This window comes from Varroa jacobsoni, unplaced genomic scaffold (assembly GCF_002532875.2).
Source record: "Varroa jacobsoni isolate VJ856 unplaced genomic scaffold, vjacob_1.0 scaffold_778, whole genome shotgun sequence".
In the NCBI taxonomy this organism is placed as follows: domain Eukaryota; kingdom Metazoa; phylum Arthropoda; class Arachnida; order Mesostigmata; family Varroidae; genus Varroa; species Varroa jacobsoni.
In genome coordinates this window covers 375,842-396,652 of record NW_019213680.1, presented here as the reverse complement: position 1 = coordinate 396,652, position 20,811 = coordinate 375,842, and the positions used below count along the sequence as shown (strand labels likewise).

The window sequence follows — 20,811 nt, the reverse complement described above, 5'->3', positions numbered from 1 at the left end:
GATCCTGTGATCTTTCACAGTGAGCGGCAATACAACGGCACATGTCTTGATGTACGCATGGCTTTTGACCATTACACATATATCAATATTCTGTCTCGGGTTAGGCGCTACTGAAGGACGCCGTTGATGGTTCCATGGCTTTTTTGGAATGGGTAGCTAGGGTGTGTTTATAGTCTGTCTAGCTTTACCTGTAGGTACCTGTCTACAATTTTCGTTAGAGAGAGGGCATGCTTATAGAAAATGTTTTTTATTTTGTTTCTAACATTTGTCCTCAGGCTGGTAACGCGTCTTTTATCATCTTTAGTCTAGCAATTGCGGATGACACAACTATGTACATTCTGTGGCTTTAAATCTCGAGGGTATACAACAGGCCTGCTTGAAGGTCGATACAGATGACTTAGACTATATTTGAGACCGTAGCAGTACCGTTTGGGACGCCTTAATCCAGATCGATTTCCTTGGTTCATCGTTACTCTAATATGAATCTCGAATACAAAAAGCATAAAGTTCTCCTTGCCTGTACTCTTCTCTAAACTGTCTTAGTGCTTTACGATGATAGGCTTTTTTTTATGCAATTTATTGTATAGTTGCGGGGACACAAATATCGTACGTTACTCTATTATTGTTCGGATTGTAGTTATAGTTAGCACAGAATGATTCCACGTACGCGATATTTGGTCTGGCTTAGGCGCTTTTGGGCTGGGCGCACTCCGCTTGATATCTCCCAGATTCATAAACTTAAACTTCCTTTAACAGCGGTCCGAGCAACGATAAAAAGGTTACCCGTTTTATATGTTCGATAAAGGTAAACCTTCTATCTACCTTCTAATGACTATGGCGCACTGCAGGACTCATCGTATAGGTGTCAATTGCGAAGGCGTGGTGCCGATCACAAATCATCCCTTATTTGAAAGAGCCCATCTGAATCTTCCGTATATACGAACACATGCAACCTATTCAGAAAGGATACTATCTTCTGTACATTCGTTTTGCCCGTTCAATTTCTCTTGCCGGTATCAGCATTCACTCTATTATTATCACAATTATATGTATTTAGTTCTTCAATGTAATATTACTCGATGCGGTAGCTGGGGCTCAATTAATAAGTAAGAAATAAATAAATATTACACACAGATATTTATTTATGGTAAAAGTGAAGATGAAATTTAGTCTCGAATGAATAAAATTGCTTACCACCGCCTTTGAAGCTGGAAGTACGAGAACGGAAAAAAAAATGCTTAATTCCTTTTCTACTTTCACGACCATGTCCATTAGGAACTGAATAATAATAGTAACTATTTTAGGTTAGTGGCTGGCTCAATTCAGCTGATCCCTCGTGATATATCCAATATAGTACTTCTAACGCATACGTGGTTTCAGTGTGATTTGCTTTCCCGTTCGTTTAAATGCTTGTCCGAAGGGGACTGTTTTTGGCTTGCAAGTCTGCTACTACGCAATATACGCTTTCTAATAGTTTGTGCCTGTCAGTGATGCCCATATACTGGCTATACGAGATCGGGCTTCCCTTGTACATCAACCGGTCTAAACAAATCATTTCAACAAGACCATAACCGACCTGTCCTATTGACTGAATCACCATTAAATGCCCATGCAGGCGATTTAACGACGCGTCTTCACACGTTCTCTCACTTGGACTTCGACCGAACGCTTAAATGGCGCACATCGTTTACTCCAGATGCGAATGACGGGTAGCTAGCATCTTTTTAAGCTGGCTGGGTTAACAATAGACTGGTCCACCTATATTGATAATAAAAATAATATCTAAATATGTGCGGGCTGTAATATTTTTTTTCTATAGTTTCTAACGAGAAATGGATTTTCTAACATGTTACCATTGTGCCGTTGGCCAAGCTGTGGTCAGCGTGGTAGGCTAATTCGAAGCGGTCTTGAGCCAACTTTAATTGTCACTGTTTTTCCGTTTCCAAATTGAAGCATACATTTAAGAAATATAAAACAACAACATTGCCCCTTGCAATCGATTCATATGGCAAATAATCTTTCCAGTATATAGCATTATTTTAGGCGTTTGGCAGGCTTTTTCATCGCGAGGTATTTAATTTAGGTCGAAAAGGACCACTTGTACAAATCAACTCTCTCTATTAAAATGTTTTACATTTTACTCCGAACGGATAGATATCAGCAGCAAAAGCGGGTGCGCTGTACAACAATAGTAAAGCGGTGTTTGTAAGCTGTAAAAAAAATTTGCAAATTCTGTAAATTAGAGTGATATTAGATTTCTTTCTTTCGGGTTAAGATAACGCGCTCATCCGTTCGCAGGTTCACTGAAGTTGAAACACTGCCACATGCGGACGTTTGCCAGGAACGCAGTTTCAACATTTTCAACAGATTCGAGGATAACTTAATGGTCACTTTAACCTGTCTCTAGCGCTCCTTGTAACCTAAACATGCGTCAGTTTGCCTAAGCAATGAATCATGATGTATATTTTGGCTGTACGGGAAAATGATGTCCTTTCCATATTCAATAATAATATTGATAATAATAATTAGCAACTAATTTTTGACCCGACATAGATGGGAGACGCAAGAAAACGTGGTTTCTGTTAACAAATAGACTTTATTCTTCGAGTGAAGTTTTCAACCGCCCACATGCCACGCGCGCTCGGAAAGATTATGTCATGTAGATAGGCAAAAGGAGTGTTTCTGTGGCGTTGTCTCTTCTCGTGGGCTCATACTTAAGCGAGTGAACATAGAACATACAAGATTTGAATTTTCAGAACGGCTCGAAAAATGGCGTCGAAGGGATCGGCGGTAGAAGTTCCGCTAACGAAACAGCTCAGTCTACAGCCTCCAACGTATTTTCATATTTCTTTATCTGTAGCGAAGTGGCCTGGTAATACTGCAGCGGCAGAAGTGGCGGTTAATTTAACGAAGTTAGTTACGAAGTGGCCCAGTCGCTGACAAAGCAAGAGGGCACTTATTCCAGTTACGGTGGCTGACAGCTTCATCGTCGCTTGATTAATAGGATTTTCAGTCGACTGGCCTCCATCGCTTTATCCCACTATTTTCTTTGACTTCCAAAAGGTTTCTCGAAATGAAGGGGCGAGGGCTTACACGTTTTAGGCTAGGACGCATTCATGTGCATAGCCGGTGTGTTTCCTTAGTACGGCCATACTTCCGCAGCTGGAAACGGCGGTGTCAGCTTTGGTCCGAGTGCGCTCGAACCGGTCGCCATTTTCTCCAGGCAAACCTAGAGAAAATCGTTCTACTGACAGCAGTTTCTGATGCTGTTAATCGTTGTCTAAACCTCTACCGCTAGGAAAGCTATTCGAGCGATACCGACAACGATAGCTATAACAATACGCCCAACAAATAATGACAGCTTATATAGTTGCTTTTTATAGTTGCAATCCAGATAACATTAATCGATATAGTGCGTTAATGTGTGTGCTTACTAGTAATCAAGAACTGGTACTTCGTGACGTAGCGGCCAAGCAGTCGCCTGTGACTTAGACAAGTTTATATCATCCTAGCTGTGTTGACTTGTTTGATGAGCATATATCTAAGTGATAGACATCGTGACTGACCATTACATTATTTTGACTATTATTTTTTTCATCATTTCCCACAAAACGTCTCTTCGTGTATGGCCGTCACGTACTTATTTGATGCACCAAAAATAGAATTGCGTTTATGGCGCCGCAGGTGTATGTATATAATTTTACCGAACGTTAGGACTCTCTCGAGCGTCTTCTTCAGTTTTTTTTTGTCTTTCGATCCTAAGCATATTTCGAACGAAAAGGTCGCACTTAAGGAGTTAACAATCATTGGTCTAAAATCTGCCGTGGTGAATACATTTGTATAAGTCCTTATACATTGACCTTATTAAAAGTCAGAAAATAGAGACCGATGTAATGACTGGAGTCTCGAGTTTTCCGGCAGTTAGCCAACAGGTAGGGGCAGCCGAGAGCGGCGCTATAAGGCGTCTATGCGCTTTTCATCTAGGTAAAAATCTTGGCTGAGATCGTTGAATTTGTTTTTGTGTTTATTTGCTTATGAATATTGACTATAGGAAGCATGTTGGCTAGTAGATAGTCATAAGCGTTCAGTAATAATGCTATCTTTTCCTTTAGAACTGTTGCATATTGCCCTCGTTTAAAAAATCTTTGAAGCCAATAGTGGCTCTTCCTCTATCCGATCAAATACATAGTTAAGCTCCTGCCAGTAAGGTGGTCGGGCTTTCTGCTACTATATTATGTAAACGCGTAAAATTAAGATTAGCAAGTTTCTAAGTTCGTCCTTACGGAGTAACGAAAAGTCACTTGTTTATTTCTCAAGAAATATATATATATATATATATATATATATAATTTTTAGCAATTTATACTGCTATCCTGTATAGATGCACATTTAACCTTCGATTAAAGTAATTTTTGTTATTAAGCCTTAACACAATAAATTATAGGAGACAAGAAGAAGAAGAAGGGGTCGGTGGCTTCAATCTGCCAGACGTGGTCTGACGAACACAAAGTCCGACCATCCAGACGTCGCTTCTAAGCGATGACCGTGTGCTAATCTATTTCATCTCTGTTTTTTTCGTCTCGTTTCATGTGGGCGTATGGTTTGCTGTTTTTGATTATTGATTTGTGTATGCGTTCCGGTAATGGTGTTCTTGCTAATGTTCTCTACGATCCACTCACACCGGCGACGTATCGGCGATTGAATTCTCCAAACAACCGCTGCCTCGATCTGTGATGGTGATAATAATGTGGGTTGATGTGCACTGTGGTCCGGCTTTAATGTGCCGCGACGCGCATGTGTGGCTCATCAACCATATATGCCTACAATTTGTGTGACGCTCGGTGTGCGCACTGTCTCGTGTTAATGGATTGTTCTCTGGCTAACGCTATTCTTGGGAAAAATCTTTACGCCATTACTGATAATCAACTGAAATCGAATTACTCCTGTCACTAATATCACAACATAACTCGCGCGCAACGCTGCAATGCTGGTATTCACGCTGGCATCCGGTGACTGGTTGGACTGTACATTAATGACCTAAACAACAATTAATGATAATGGACGATATGTGCCTAAAATTAACCCCGGTGTGCTTTATCTATGCCTACTAAATTACCCTCCGATACAACGGCTACTTTGATGTTACCTGTTGGGCTACCGCTGACGACGGCTGTCACTTCATGGTGATGTCGTTGCCGCGCTGATCTTCACTTCTACGTCTCAATGGTTTCGGTGGGTGTTGGTGCGTGTCTCCTTCTGGTGGTTTCGGTGCGCCGTTGTCTCGTTTTGTTGCATTTACGGTGGTGTCTGGATTTTTTCGTTTTCGCCATGACAATCGAATGGACGATGGTTCTGTACGGTGTGCGCGTTGCGCTGCGACGAAGCAGATTCGCGAAGAAACGATCGAGGAGGCGATGGAAGAGGCGGCAAAGCCCTTGAGCATTGCGTGGCCAGACACGTGGCGCGAGCGACTGAACTATGTGGCTCTCGCGCCGATCATCTTTCCGCTGTGGCTCACGCTCCCCGATGTGCGTCGAGAGGAGAAACGCAAATACGTCGCGGGATTGTTTCTCGGTGAGTTTACCTTACGCAAAACATACACCAATATGCACATACCCAATGTCGACTACATGCAGCACATATGAAGATGCTTAATACAAATAGGCCGTACGTACATTGAAGTTTCTGATAATCTATTCTTAGAAAAATAGTTCTTTTTAATATATCCAAAATCAAAAATCGAAACTAGCATATGTAGGTCTAGTTTAAGGTAAAAAAGGACGGAATTAACATTTGGAAGCTTCCCGTTTGTTAAAGTTGAACTCTTCGTAGCATAGCTCTCAATATATCTATATAAGTATAGCTAAGAAGTTCAATTCAGTGTAATTATAGCATGTACACTTAGTTTACGAGAATTCAATGGTTTGGCTTTTGGAATACGATTTCAGCTATTCCGATCAGGTTGAGATACATCTCTCCATGCTTCTATAGATATGACCCTTAGTGTTATTTTTAAACTTTGTAAGCTTAACGCATGGTCCCTGAAGGTCAAAACAACGAATCAACTTCAACGCTTAGCCTTTTTTCAAATGAGAAGAAACCCGTTTTACCCCCTAACGCTGGAACATATTGCCGTGCCTTTTTTATCTCTTGCACATTTGCGTCATCGACTACTGATCGCGTCATCGTCTGTATGTGAGCTTTACACGCGTTGACACAATGGAATTACAACAAAGAAAGCCATTTTATGAATGAGATTCATTGTTAAACAATAAATAGCAATAAGTTGCGGAGAAATCAACGGTAAACAGGTCCCACTTGCGCACGAGGGAAGCGGGATTGCCAGAAGGTATTGAGCGCTACATGAATCTATTGACGATTGTAAGAGACGTATTTTTTCCCGCTCTTCGGGAAACGGTGGCTCGCCATTTTCGTCTATTAAGGTTCAAGGCTAACACAGTATAATAATGTGATTCCAGTATTACGACAGGGTAAAACGACGTCAGTTGTATTGCAAGCGTCAATTAGGACAGTGATTCGAACAATGTTAGGTCGAGAAAGGAACGAACGCATCAAGTGATTGAAGGTGCCTGATTATAAAACGTTTATGTTGCAATGAGCAATCGCATATTTATCATAGCAGCATATTGTATCATCTATCATAATATCAGTAAAACTCGATGAAGTTCCTTTTACTCACCATTAAGTTCAAACTGTCCCGGATTCACCCTGCTTCAGGACAGTCCGGGCTTTTCGTACAATGTGTAGCCAATTCAAGCTTATCGTAAACAGAGTACATACCTACTTGTACCTTTATATATGCCTGGTGACAAAGAGCTTTTCAATCCAGGCTTTATTGTTATGTGCCTTTACCTGCTATCCTAACGACGCAACGACTGCAGGCTTTTTCTGCTGTACTGCACCTTTCCCTGATCGAAAGCAAAGCGAACCGCATTGAGCGGAGAGGAACTTCATTAATGCAAATGCGAGGAATCGTTCGACAGCTGCTGATATGGCAATAGCAGACGGCACCGCATGCTACTATTCTAAGGAAGCTGGTGAGAGGCAGGAAGACTGAAAGAGACGATTCGAGGCTGTAACTCAGTCAGTAGCCGGAGAAACTGAGGGTTCAGGTTACGACAAAGTGGGGCGCATTGCACCACCTTCTAACTTGCTGCTTCTTCTATGTCAGGAAGCAGAAAGAAATCGATCTGATCTGCAGCCTTTCGTAGTCGTCTCCCTGCGTTGGCTGCTTAAAGCCGACCCGCCCTAGATTGACCTTGTCAACAGTCCGATAGTTGTGACTGAATGTGTAAAGGAACACTCGCAGCTATCTGTCGATGGTCATATGCGACGTAAATAGGATGGGAACGTAAACTCATCATAGCGGCTTCAAATTTTCCAAGCGCGTTAAGAATATTACCACTTCTCACGTCTGTACGGATGACAAGAACAAAGAAAGGAAAACAGTGGGAGACGCATCGGTTAGGGAAAAAGACGTTCGTGACCGAACGACGAACAGTACTGTTTGAAGCTTTCCACCGTACACTATATCGTTCGATATTTCGTTCTTGGATGTAAACTCTGCTAGAAAATATCGATAGTTTAAACACTTATTACCGCACCTATTTTATTATGGTTAAGTATGACTCCCGCGTCTGTGATAGCTGAGCTCACTTTTCTGTTATTACTTGGGGGTAACCGGTATGGGGAATATTTCGAGCAAAGTAAGGACTTAGTCGATCAGCCACGTTGACACATCGTGTCTAACTTTGCTGACTATTAAGACATGAATAAGATATGACATCGAACCACTGATAATATTGACCGGAGCACACTGTTATCACTAGGCTCGGCCTGGGCGCAAACGTTATATTTCGGTGAGGTCGTTGACAGCGCAAAAGGTTAGAAGCAGCACAGGCTAGATAGAGCTATTCTGTTTGGTGCGATGATATGATAATCGCATAGATTTTCCTTATTTAATCTAGAAGAAAGCAGGATTCTTTGAACTGTTGCTTTATCTAGGTGGTTAAAAATCATAACTGCGAAAGACTGTAACAAATGTCAATGTACAATTTTTGCCAGGCTTATGCTATTTAAAAAACAGATTTATATTTCAGCGAGGTCGAAACGGGTTGCTGAAGTTTGAAGAACCTATAGGTAACCTCAGAGAAACACATTATATTAAGATGGATGAAAAACGCTACTAAATGTTAACCTAACACATTGTGTGTGAAATCTCTTTTAACGCCTATTAAGGTAAACAGGGTTGCATTGAATTTCTATAACAAATACTTAATTTTATTTACGTAAACAAGCGAAATTAACCAGAAGCGATGATGTCCAGATTCGGGCCGTGCGTAAGCCACTGGAAATATTAATATTAATTTACATTTTATTTCTATATTCTTTATATTTTACTATTATCCTAATGATGCGTAATAGTGCCGATAGTTAGATAAGCATCTCCACAGAAAGTTCGTTCCCTTTGCGGCCCATTTTTAGCTCGTATATGAAACGCGCCTGTTCTCAATCGTTGTCGTAAAGCGTTTTCTATCGTAGTAAACCAGGATCTATCTTTACAATTCTTCAACAATTCCAAGATCGTGGTCCGATATTATTTCTAGAATCTCGCTGTATACTATTCCGTATAGATCAACCTTATATTTATGGGTAACCTAACGCATGCAAAGTTCACCTTGGAGTGTCCTGCTGTCCCGTATTCGTCCCACATTGGAATATGCATACGTAACGAGTTAAAAAAACACGTATTATCACCAACGTATGCTACGATACGCGGTCGCCATACCTAATATTATTATAAGTCACGCATTTTGTTCACTGAACTGCTTTTTTGAATTTGCTGAGATTCAGGCTAATTTTAAGTGTATCTATACTTAAATTTAGTTCAACTGCCCATTGAATCCATTCATAAAATTTGCATGTTTCAACAATTTTCCATCGTCGACCCTAAATCATACCTCTGTACATCATTAGCACGTGTCGTGGTGCTTATATCGGGATCCAGGTGACTGAGCAGATCAGTATATTAAATCGTAATTAAATGGTCCTAAGTTTTAGGCGACTGGACGTTGCTTCCTTTCATGATGACAGGCTTTTCGTTGACCTGTAGACGAAAGCTACAGTTTTACAGAAAAGCTATCCAGTTAATAAATGAGCCTTACTTTACGATTCGGTGAGATGTTCTACGATCCTTTGTGGTTGGCTGCCTCGAATACAGATTTGAATTAAGAACAATATGTTAGGCATCGGATAGTACCGAATCATCTTAGTATTCCTCAAGGCTGAATGCTGGCCAAAAATCCTGGTGAACTGCAACTCGTAGATGAAACCTTATTGATGCCTATCTTTGTAAATAGCCGTGTTAATGACACTTCCCATGCCCCTACACCGCTGATAGTTGAAAAATAACTTGTATAAGTTGCAGTGGAATTCCTATAGGTTGGAAAGATTACTGCGTAGTTAGATAAGCCACTTGAATGTAGGATAGAAGAGCTATCGACAGGGAAACCTAGCCATTTATAAGGCTCCCGCAGGACTCTCGCTAGGCATATTAGAGAGGTAATTTAGTCACTCGTACATATTCTCAATTGAGAAGTTCGCTTCGCTTCGACCTGCAAGATCATTTCGGCCAGGCATTTTCACTGTGACGAAGCTATTCATTCTACGGGTTCGTTAAACAAAAGAACTCGACAATATCTGCTTTTTGTTTGTAGTCAATTGCAAGAGTTCCACTCGCCTTCACGCAAACTCAAGTGTGTCCTTGACCTTTCTTCGATATGCTTCGACCTTTACATACGATTATCCTTGGGACTGCGTTCTAGTTCTTGGAATGTAAAAATACGCTCTCGGAAAAACTTTCCCTTTACCGAGTTAGGTATATTGATTTTTTTAGACACGAAATTAACTTCTTAATAGCACCCATTACATTTGATTTTGTTAATAAACGGGCGTTTAAAAGCAAACATTTCATGAGAGCATTTTTTATGGTTTTTCATATTATCTAGGCTAGTTGATTGGGCCAAAGCGAATCTAGTTTTGTTAAGGATCGTTCTTCTATAAGTTGGGTCGGGTTTATTCGTCCAACTATTACACGTTTAAAACGGAAACGTCGGTACAACGGTACAGTTATTAGACCACCGCATGATTATAATTAATTTTCTTTCTTTCTTTCTCTTTTTATATTTTAATCTTTTTGTGAATATACTTGCATGTAGTTGAATAGACCTGCTCATACAGGTCATGCGTATAGATACGCTACAAGTAATTAAATAATTCCCACTATTTTTCTCGAAATAGCAATAATAATATCTGACTTCAGTTGGTTTCAACGCCAGTAACGAATTTTTCTATGACTTATTCAGAAAACCTTTTGAGTATTCAGAAGTTGTTTTGGATTTGTTATTTCATTCGTCGTTTAGTCGCTGGCGTCTTCCATCTGGGTCTTCTGCCCCTGCCTCAATTCCATGCGTATCCCTCCCCATCGTATTGTGCAGTGGAAAGGAATGATGCTTTCATCTGCAAATGTCGGATACATCCGTGCTGAAAAGGGTTGGTGCAAACCGGCGTCAGCAGCAACCTGCAACCCAGAGCATAATAGTCTTAGTAGCCTGATTCTTCTCCCTCCTTCTACATTTACTTGGCCGTACTCTCACACGATCGTGATCACGGCCTCTCACCGACTCTGAAGTGACTATTTTTTGCCGCTGACTGGGGCGTATGTTGCGAAAATAAAGATGCTGCTGCACGGGGGCGTTGTGTTTCTCTTTGCCCAGTGATGACAAAACTGTAGTTTTGTTTACCATAAGGAGTAAAAATTTGAAAGATCGAAAATGGGCAGTAGGACCGAAATAATAAGAGAGAGGGAGAGCGCAAGGACACCACGTAGGGTGGAGCAAGTGGTATGGATGACGGAAACGACGGGAGGAACGGAGAACAATCGGTTTCAATCTGGTAAGTACAAGAATAAGATCACGATGTATACCGGAGCCAATTCCGGCCGTCTTGTTTGCAGGAAGAATTTCGGTTCGTTGGTGGTGGACGTCATTGTTCTTAATTGAAAATCGTTCTCGCTCGACATAGTTTTCAGGTTAGAATCTGGGTTGGGCAACCAACAGGCTAGCAACATGCCTGCCCAGTGCCAGATTTGCTCGAAGTCAGCGAACTCGCCGGGCTCTTTTTCGCCGAGAGGCATTATGTAGGACCGAGCACCGTCCGTCAATCTGGAAGTGAGCTCAATAACGAAATAATTGGGCCTAGCCTTCCAATGTTATGTAAGCTCCGAAACAGAAAAGATTCCCACTGGCGTATTTTTTTTTGCCCACCCGAACTTTCCAGCTAATGAATTGCGCGAACAAAGAAACGCGACGCAGAAGAGGAGGAAACGAGGGTGCAAGCTGTGAGAAAGCAACCATTGAAAGACGCAGCATCCGAGACCATTAATCGATGCTTGCGTAAGTAGCGTTTTAAAGGCTAAAGCCACAGATAAGATGCTTCCCACTGCTCGAACCTTTTGTCAAACTTGCTGATGCACATATGTTCTAAGCTTATGAGCGTTCCTTTTCCGTACTTTAAACAATTTGTACGGTAACGAATACGACCATTTATATTCAACAAGACTTTTGCGGCTTGTATAGACGCATACTCTTCACGGATTTGAAAAGGAAATTGTTTCAATAGATTATGAGACATATGTTTCAGTGGCAGGTGGAAAGGCAAGTGTCACCCTCACCAATTACAGCCTTCCTTGTAAAAGAGGCTCACACTGAATTACGTCATGACGTCTATGAGAAGCTGCAGGATGTTACTAAGCAAAGCCATCCACCTAAACGATGAGTTTGAAAAGGATTTACCACCACAATCTGTTCAAGGCTGACACATTTAGAACGAGCCTCTTAAATACTTGGCGGTTTTGCAAAGGTATTCTCACGTTAACCATTTGCTAAGTATCATTTTTTGACATTCGCTAGGATCGTGGCAGCTAAAAAAATCCAGATCTACCGAATATGTGCAAAAAAACATACATCAGTTCAGTCCAGTCGATCACCGAAACAGCGAGAGACGTCAACGACCACCCAAGGTTCAGCGTCTATTGCGGTGAGAAATGGTCACCGTGCAGGCCGACGTTGTCACTGTCTTTTAGGCTTCGCATTGCCCTAATTAACGAATCAATCAATTTGCTATTGTATTCATTGTAGGTTGGTCATAAGCTATCCCTTTTTAAATGCTTTCGTAATTATCGTAGTCTACTTTTATACTATTATGCATGACTGTCCTTGGCAAGAGGGTACCGTAGTTTCGAAATTTAAGATCTACGATCTGCTATTCTATTTAACGCTTTTCCTGCATTTCGTTGGCCCCGTCGCACTGATGATTACGAAACAGGACATCGCGGCTTTCCATGTCGCGCTGATGAGACGGATACGTACCGCTGCAACAATAATAATAAAAGTATTATTCTGGTGTTCATAGTAAAAGCAGCAGCTTACCAAGCCCCATCCCGTGCTCTGTGCAGTATCGTGCCTTCCAGCATGTCTTCGTGTCTCGCAGATGTCATTGTTAAGTTCTGTTGGCATGTATTCGTGACCGGCGAGCATCCATCATTCGAGTTAGAATTCAGGCAGCATACGCTGTGGAGCCGCCGCCGCCGTCGCCGCGCTACGTTACAACCGCTCACGTCCGGCGTGTGGATAGCTAGTGTCGGGCCATATTTTGCCATATATTAGAAGCACATCCATCACACGCGCAAAGGACGCTAGACGTGGGACGAAGTGGAGGTTGAATCGCGCATTATTGTGACTGGACCTGTTGTTCGGAATGATTGTCGGCATTATAACTTCGAGGTCTTTCGATAAGACTCAAAACCTACTGTCTAGTAGTGCTTCAGGGTGGCGTCGATGCTACATTGTCGCTGATCTCGGAAAAATCGCAGGCAGCAGACAGGCCGTGAACTAGAAGCCGGGCTGAAGACCATAGCAAGAGGATTCCTTCAACAGGCGGTGGAATAAACGTTACATGAAATCTACAGCCTTACAGCCAGCTCTACAGCTCACGTAAAAATGGCGTCTGAATATGGGCGACATTTTTCGACTGAACTTTTATGGAGAAAGCGAGATAGGGAGTAGAACCACAACGCGTAAGAAGTTGCTTCGATCATTAATACTTTTTTTCTTCATCTCATCTAGAGTTTATGCTAACGTTGCTCTTAGTATTTTCGTCAGCAGCGCGTCGCCATATGATCATGGTACCATAATTGATGACAGATCCGGTCAAGAGTGTCTCATATGCCAAATATATCGATAGATCACAGCTAGCAGATCATAAAGGCATGGAAATGAAGCCGACATTTATGAGTAATGGATACACGAAAATGAGCGGATAGAAGTTAACATTTTGACTCAACTTAGCCAAATGCACTTATTTATGTATGATAAATTCAAGGAGGTCTGACAGGTCTTTGGTTGTGTTTAGAAATTTGTTATTATTAGCTTTAACAGTAAGTTGTCTATTACAGCTTCATTTGAAGGTCAATAAATCGATGAATACTTTTGGCCTACTCTTTTAGGTTTTCCACATATAAATTTAGACTAAAACGTTGCTAGCCGCCTTTTGACCGAACTGACAGAATCAACAACTGATACGCTACACACTCTTGCTGCTTGGCCTAAAATCACCTAAACGCGTGTCGAAAGGAAAGATTTTTCTGGCACAGTGATATTGGGACTTGGGCTGGGCAGCGCTGAAATGGGACAATGGAAGTACGTAAATTGTAAAGAACCCAATAGAAACGCTAGTATATATTGCTCAGCTTCTCACGAGAACAAGCGTGGAATGATAAGAAGCGTCTCTTCACAAGCCAAGACTAATTCACTAAAGAAATCCATATATTAGAGTATATAGTTTGGAAACCCGGCTTAACTAGATACTTCTCTATCTCGACTACTGTTACTTACGTGTGCCTTTAAGCTTTTGAGGAATGAATAATGATTTGAAATGCTACATTTGCATATGATTGATTTCACCGATCAATAGAAGACAACACCGATCAAATAAAGGGCACATTAACTCTATATTTAGTCCCGTACTGCCTTTTTCGCGTATATGTGCCTAGAAAACCTCTTAGCTTTCCTGTTAATAGAGAAAATGAAATATACTAGGTCACGTACATTCTGTGAAATTAGGTTTGAATGGCATAATCCTAATTTTGCCTCTATATAAATCAATATACATAATCCATTCGTTGAAAGCTACAAGCTCGTATGAAGCTTATTAATCTTTGTAGCTTAGTCGATTAAAAAAAATCGTCGAAAGGGTATTGAGATACCAATACTCTTTTACGATAATGTGTGTTAGGATGCTCAGAGCTATATAACGGATCGAAAAACCGAAATATTTCGAAACTATGCAAGGTAGACGATGTACAATGTTTTAGAATATGTTAGATGTACTCCTTTTTATTAGCCTCACACAAAGGCCAGCGCTTTGAGAATTGTTCAACAGTTACGCACCTGTCTTTTCTACTGCCATTGCTGATCTTAGTACCGATGGTTTGTTTATCATTATCAAGGATAGGATGCGCAATACTAGCTCCTTCAGGCATAGAAGTCACACAGACCTAAATCTAGATAAGATGAAGACCCATGTCTCGTCTATGGCCACTAGAAACAGTTTCACAAATGAGCCTTCTACTAAAGCACACGCATTTTGATGAGTCTTAGACTCAGCTCGTAAGGAAACCATTCTTTGCTTTTGTGCTACATCATAAGTATTTTCAATGTAATTAGAGAAATGCCATACTGATACGACAGGGGTTTTGCTGCTATAGTCTGATACACCACTTCTACAGACATCGTTCACCAATGGCCGGTAAAGTATCGACAGAGCTTCACTAGTTATCTAACTTAGTCAGCGTTATCTATGCTCTATTTCGCTTAAAAGCTGCCGCGGGCCTGGCTATTCATTCTTCTCTTCGTAGTCCCGCACAACAGTCACCTCTTCCGCAGGCTTCAAGCTACCAACTTTCGTTCCTAGGACGATTGCGCCGGGAACAAACTGTTGAGTCGCTTAAGACCTTCTTGCCTCCACAGATCTTCGACTAATTTCATTCGCTTTCTCGCCTTTGAATAACAAACACTGATCTCTAAGAGCCGACCTTTAGCATTAAACAATATCTTTACCTGCAAGCTCATTATCACCTGCTAACACTTAATCAGTTCATCGTCGTGGGTAATCATCACCCACTGTCGCTATTTACCATGTTTCATCAGCACATGGCGCATAGTTTAAATCTGATCCAAATGTTTCCACTAGCTTAATAGCTCCGGAAAAATCGATATAGAGCTGACAAAAATATATACACACATTACACTTTAATTACTGGTCAGACTGATTCACATTAACAACGGTTTTAAGGCAATTTCTCAAGCTTGCCAACGTTTGCTGCGCGAAAGTTCACACATCCAGGAAGCAATTAAACTAAAAATAAGGCAACGCTTATTTCATCTGGCAGGTGCCTAACGTAATATGTATAGGCCCGCTATTCAAATTGAACGCGTTAAACTTTTCAATTGATCGGAAATAGATACATCAGCATTCTGCAGGTGCGGACGCAAACGGCGCTATTGGACCGATCGGAAAAAGCGGAGCATATAACAGGTAGCAGCTAAGCCGCCGACTTACCAAGAAGCGAGTTAACAATGGCAAACGAGCCCGAGGGTGGCCGACCAACAGGGAATCAATTAAGTAAGACGAGTTCAGTAGAAGACGGCACCGAATGATCAGCGCATGATTTCAGCACGATTCTTGTAGCTGGGATAGGGATTAATTAGTCAGATCCTGATGAGTGTCCGCCAGCCTTCGGCACACCGTGCCAGCCATCAAAACGCTGTTGACATGGTTTAGAAAAATTGACCGCCATATTTTCGCGGCCGATCGGTTAGCCGATACGCTGACTGCATGATTTGACACGACACATCCATAGAATAATCTTCTACGGTTTTATCAATGGTTCTGTTAAAAAGTTCGTGTTTTTGTTTCAGTTGCTGGCTCATTTTCTTGGTTCACACGAATCGAAGAACAGCGGCGCCCTCCGATCCGCACCTGCCTATCCACCTTTTTCACGTTCTCTATCGATGGTACGACGGAGCGCTGTCATGCCGCCGAAACGTTACATACGTTCTGATAATGATATTATTATTATTAGTACATCGAATTGAGTCATACTGATACACCGCAACGCATAAAATATCCACTCAGGTTAGCTATTTCTACTACTTGGGCCGATATAATTAGCTGTTAGCATGATCGATTCGCGAACGTCTTAAGCGATCTAAACTATAACGCGATCAGAAAACAGTTATACTATGCGCGTGTTAAGCAGCACGCAACGTTCTCAACTTACCAAATAAAGTGTTCTTTTTTTTTTAACTTATATATAGTATAAGTGTACATAGTATTGTATACTTTTGACGCTGATATGTTTATTGTTTACATCACTTAAATGAAGCTTATCTCGTGGTGCCAGCAACCTTTTCTCTGGCCAATTTTTCTGCTGGACGCTGATGTACGATGTCAAGTCGTCGATTTTAAACACCGGGGCCTGTTGACGCGGCGTCACTGGCAGCGCTAAAAGTGGCATAAAAACTGCGTTACCGCCAGTGATGATTGCAGGCTCGTCTCGTTCCAATTTGTCCTACTCTCCTCTACGGCGAAACCCCTTTTGCCACTGGTCAGTGAACACCTTTCGCTTGTCTCTACTTCTAAACGGGACCATGTGGAAGCTGTAACGGCCACAGAAATGGCTTACTATTCACGTTGTTAGAGTGTTTTGAAGGTCTGAAAGCCTTGAAAGAAACGGTGTGAACGGCCGAGATTATTTTCACTATCGCAAACAAGCCAGTCACACCTATTGCAGAAGATGTCGGCGGCAATGACTGCTCGTGAATAAAGTACGATCCGTTTGAACGAGCAAGTCGCGGTGCGATGTCTGAGCTCGAAGAATACGACGGCCGCCAGCCTGCCGTCGCCAATTTCGACAGAGAGATGTATGTAGCTGTGGAACGGAAACCGCTGAGGGGCAAAGGTTCGCTCTTGCAACGAACGAGACACGACATCAAAAGAAGACCTCAGCAAGTAAGAACAGGTATCACTGTTTACTACTATACAACTACAGTGGCTGGTATTGCTGAGGCATCGAGAAAGGGGTCTGGCCTGTCCTTCACAGACCTTACTTTATAGTGTGGCTCTCGTATACGTTAGCAATATTTCACATAACCAGTAAATCGATTACCCGACCGGCTGATGCAACTTATGAAATTATATCTGCCATAATCAGGAACAGCGTAATATCCAAGTAAAGAATCCCTTTTCTACCAAAGCGCGAGACCTGTGAATTTTAAAAAGTTAAAAAAAAAAAGGCAGGACGGGGTATTTAAAAAGTGGTGGATTTGAAAGATGCAGTTAGCGTAAGATAAATAGAAAGTAAGTGGCACTTACTTGTTACGGTGTTCTTTCGTATTGTTAATATCTCTTTACAGCAACTGGTGCTCGGGGAACTTCTGCTCCGCAGGTAGTTCTTAGCTCAGAAACTTTTCATATTATTGCGACGCTAATTCAATAGGATGCAATTTGCAAGTAAGCTATAGTTTGTGATTGTTTCTGGCGGCTTTTCAACCTTCATGACTTTGTTGGCAGTTACAATAGCGAGATAGTTGGAAAAAAAACCTTATTTCCAATACGATATCGCTGAAAGTTAAGTTCAAGATTTTCCGCATTTGTAACGAGCTTTGAACAAAAAGAATCAAGTATTTGATATATTCACCTTCCCTTGTATTACAGTATACTGAATATGTAATCAGTAAATTGTTTGTAGTAAAGTATATATGGAACATACACCAGGATCAGGCCGAGTGCCTCAATCGCACAACTTCGCGTTAAGATAAGACTTGCACCTAACTCGCAACAAGGTTTAAAGCAAGACATGAAATTTTTCCTGAGGCAGGCACTTTCAAACTCTCTTAAGGAGGAGATTTTTCCCTGTCCCTTTTGTCCAGTACCGGACGCACGCCACACGAAAGACAGCTGCGGGGTTTTGGAACAGAAATTACGTATATTCGGTGCAGTGAAAAGAAAGGACGGGCACACGTTAACAACCATCAATTTTAGCTATCCATGCTAGAGCAAACGCGACTTCTATTGCTTCTCTTGTCTTCTTCACAGCTCGAGTGTGCAGTCGGCCAGCAGCAGCAACAAAGCTGGCCTTCGCGACGCGCCGGGCAGAGGTAAGCAGCCATTGACCGTGGCGTGGTGACGTCGCGGTATGGCCTCGCCCGCCAACACGCGCTCGTAGCGGTCCGGATATGTTAGCAGAGCGTAGCAAACAAGGACGTATTTTGTTTCGCGGTCGAAAAAAAATGTTATTCAAATGCCATATCATAATAAATGTATACAAAAAACACAATTTCGTTACATGAACGTATGAAGCTAATGTTTGAAAATGTGTAAACGGACGTGGTCAATTTGAGGGATTGCCCAGCAAAGGTATTGCAACATATGACATCGCATAGTAGCTGAAGCGTACTCCGCCATATACCGTACCAATGCACGTAGCGTTTGGCAAATGAAAGCCCAGCGTATCTTATAGGAGGCACTGAAAGCCGTGTATTGCAAAATAGGTAACGATGAGTCTATTGGTTTTGTTCGCCGCTTTCCAGGCTTCATTGGTTTTCGTCCTGTGTAGCGGTAAACGCTGCGCTTCCAGTTCTCTGCCGCTAGGTATACGTTGCCCAAAAAAAGGCACGTGTGCGTTAAACTGCACCGTTTATAAAAAAAAAAAAAAGAGGATAATAGTGCAGAGAATCAGCCCGACAACACCGAAATCGACTCTACCGAGGACAAATACTTCTACTTATCGATAAGAAAATGCAACTGACATTAGATACATAAGCTTTCTATGATGTAGCCTCAGAGCGACCTGGAAGGGTTGTGGTATTGAGAGTACGGAACGGCCAAACCAACAACGTCGATAGACGACAAACAAAGACGGATGATAAACAAAGAAGGCTGGCTGCAGGAGTGGTGTTCGACATAATATGTACACGCGACATCAAGATTGCGTTTACGCTTCCGTTGGAAATCCTCTTCGTGAAATAGTGTAATCTAACTGGAAATAAACCAGTTCTAAGCAATCTATCTTCGATGTAACAGGCATAAACGAAAATTAAACACTATACGATACTCTTGAAAAGTCTCCTACTCTACTAGTACTCGGTTGCTTTGCCTAGTAATACGGTAAATTAGGAGAAAAAAAAAAGCAATAACAACAACGGTATATGCGTAAAAATTATATCGGCGGCTTACGTCGCGATTCCAGATTCATCCCTCTGGGGATCCATGTAAGCGAACGTTGTAACTACACCAAATGACTAATTAACAACAATTAATATCTTACTAACTTTTAAAATATATTTGTATAACACACATGTACGCTCGTTGAAAACACGAGGGGCAATCACCAGTGCCAATAGGTGCAACTGAGCAGTATCTGTCATCAATTGTAGTAACCAGCTAGCGAGGTGGTAATGTGTTATATCGGTAAAAAGGCAACGCCTTCTTTTTGCCCACCATTCTTTTTCTGCCTGCCAACATTGACACGCTCGTATTCCGCTGTATCTTGGCAAATGATATGCCAATCATTACTTTCATTCGCGTAGTAGCTTATCGTGTTCCACTCCAAATATGCGATGTTACTTTTTCAAGCCACAGAGGTGCGTTACCAAAAAAAAAACAAGTAATCTTTTATATTGTTTTCATTGTTATTTTGAAATACGCATATACCCAATCTAGAGGCATGCCGATGGTCAAACATAAATGGTTCCGATTCGTGATATGAAACATGAGAAAAAATATATCATTGTGCTGTAAATTTCTTTAGTGAAAATCTCCGATCATCGTCAAGGCGCTCGGGGCGGATTTGGGTGTTTCGTTAAAGTAGATACTATTAGAATTAGCAAATGCTTCCAGACCCTCCCACAAATCCATAGTTTGCGTCGAATAATAGTGTTCACTCGCGTGTAAAAGTGGCGCGAAAATTCGAATACTGCGCAGTACCCTGCTAATGGTCGAGTAGTATGAAGTCGCCCGTACTGCTATACTCACATGAGCTAGCAAGAGACCTTGATTAGATCGCTTTTTATTTACTAAATATGATCGCCCGTAACATTGCTATAATCGTATTGTTGTTCCTGTCAAAATCGTTTACAATCTATGGGTGAAATCTTATATGACTACTCGAATTCGCCGGTTCGGTTCGGGATGAAAGGTAGAGCTTTATTTCATTTGTATCTACTACTCCATGACAAGTTCAAACGACACTTTAGAGCGCGTTTGACGTTCAACACCGAAGAGGTGCGGGTCTCAATTTAACGTATTTAAAATTGAACTAATCCTTTGGAGGAAGGTATACCTCCCAACGTTTAAGTCTCTACCGCAATGGATGTGCATACGCATCGGGTACTAGCAGTTGTCGTGAACATCACTAACCAGGCGTCGGTCAGGTAACGCCAGGCAAACAAGTATAACGTATTATCAATTATGAAATAGCTTACCAATATTAATTATTTGTACATTAGATTATACCGAGTTGCAAAACGATGCCCGGACTGCTGACTGTTGCTGAGTCGGATACATCATTCGAAATCAGCTTACCTTGTCTCATGTTCACACGACCACTTCTATATGCAAGGAAACATACACGCTAAGACTGTCTTTTCGGGAGCCTGCAAAAGTTTCGTG

At 41.6% G+C, this 20,811-nt stretch overlaps 1 protein-coding gene and 2 long non-coding RNA genes across 12 annotated transcripts in view; 2 read left to right on the top strand and 1 right to left on the bottom strand.

Annotated features, from left to right (window-relative positions):
• Positions 1 to 20,811, top strand: part of LOC111263627 (sodium/potassium/calcium exchanger Nckx30C) — a 107,106-nt gene that overhangs the window by 57,341 nt on the left and 28,954 nt on the right. For 7 of the 9 annotated variants that reach the window (XR_002682335.2, XM_022838902.2, XM_022838895.2 and 4 more), the window contains one exon: positions 5,388 to 5,574. Coding sequence is in view for 8 of the 9 variants with exons in the window: in XM_022838902.2 (XP_022694637.1) it covers positions 5,388 to 5,574 (187 nt within the window). In the remaining variant the exon portion in view is untranslated. Of the gene's footprint in view, positions 1 to 5,387; positions 5,575 to 18,237; positions 18,300 to 18,731; positions 19,784 to 20,811 lie in introns of those variants that run through there. The other 2 variants (XM_022838899.2, XM_086969725.1) reach the window with 2 other exon arrangements.
• On the bottom strand, positions 8,280 to 18,258 carry LOC111263631 (uncharacterized). 2 transcript variants are annotated; one of them, XR_002682342.2, is made up of 4 exons: positions 17,515 to 18,258; positions 16,548 to 17,404; positions 15,700 to 16,197; positions 8,280 to 10,600 (listed from the first exon to the last, which is right to left on the bottom strand). It is a non-coding gene; the product is annotated as an uncharacterized LOC111263631 (long non-coding RNA). The 2 variants fall into 2 exon arrangements; XR_015312389.1 differs by having other exon boundaries at positions 16,548 to 17,108.
• LOC111263633 (uncharacterized) lies at positions 10,616 to 13,577 on the top strand. The gene is made up of 2 exons (XR_002682345.2): positions 10,616 to 12,117; positions 12,406 to 13,577. It is a non-coding gene; the product is annotated as an uncharacterized LOC111263633 (long non-coding RNA).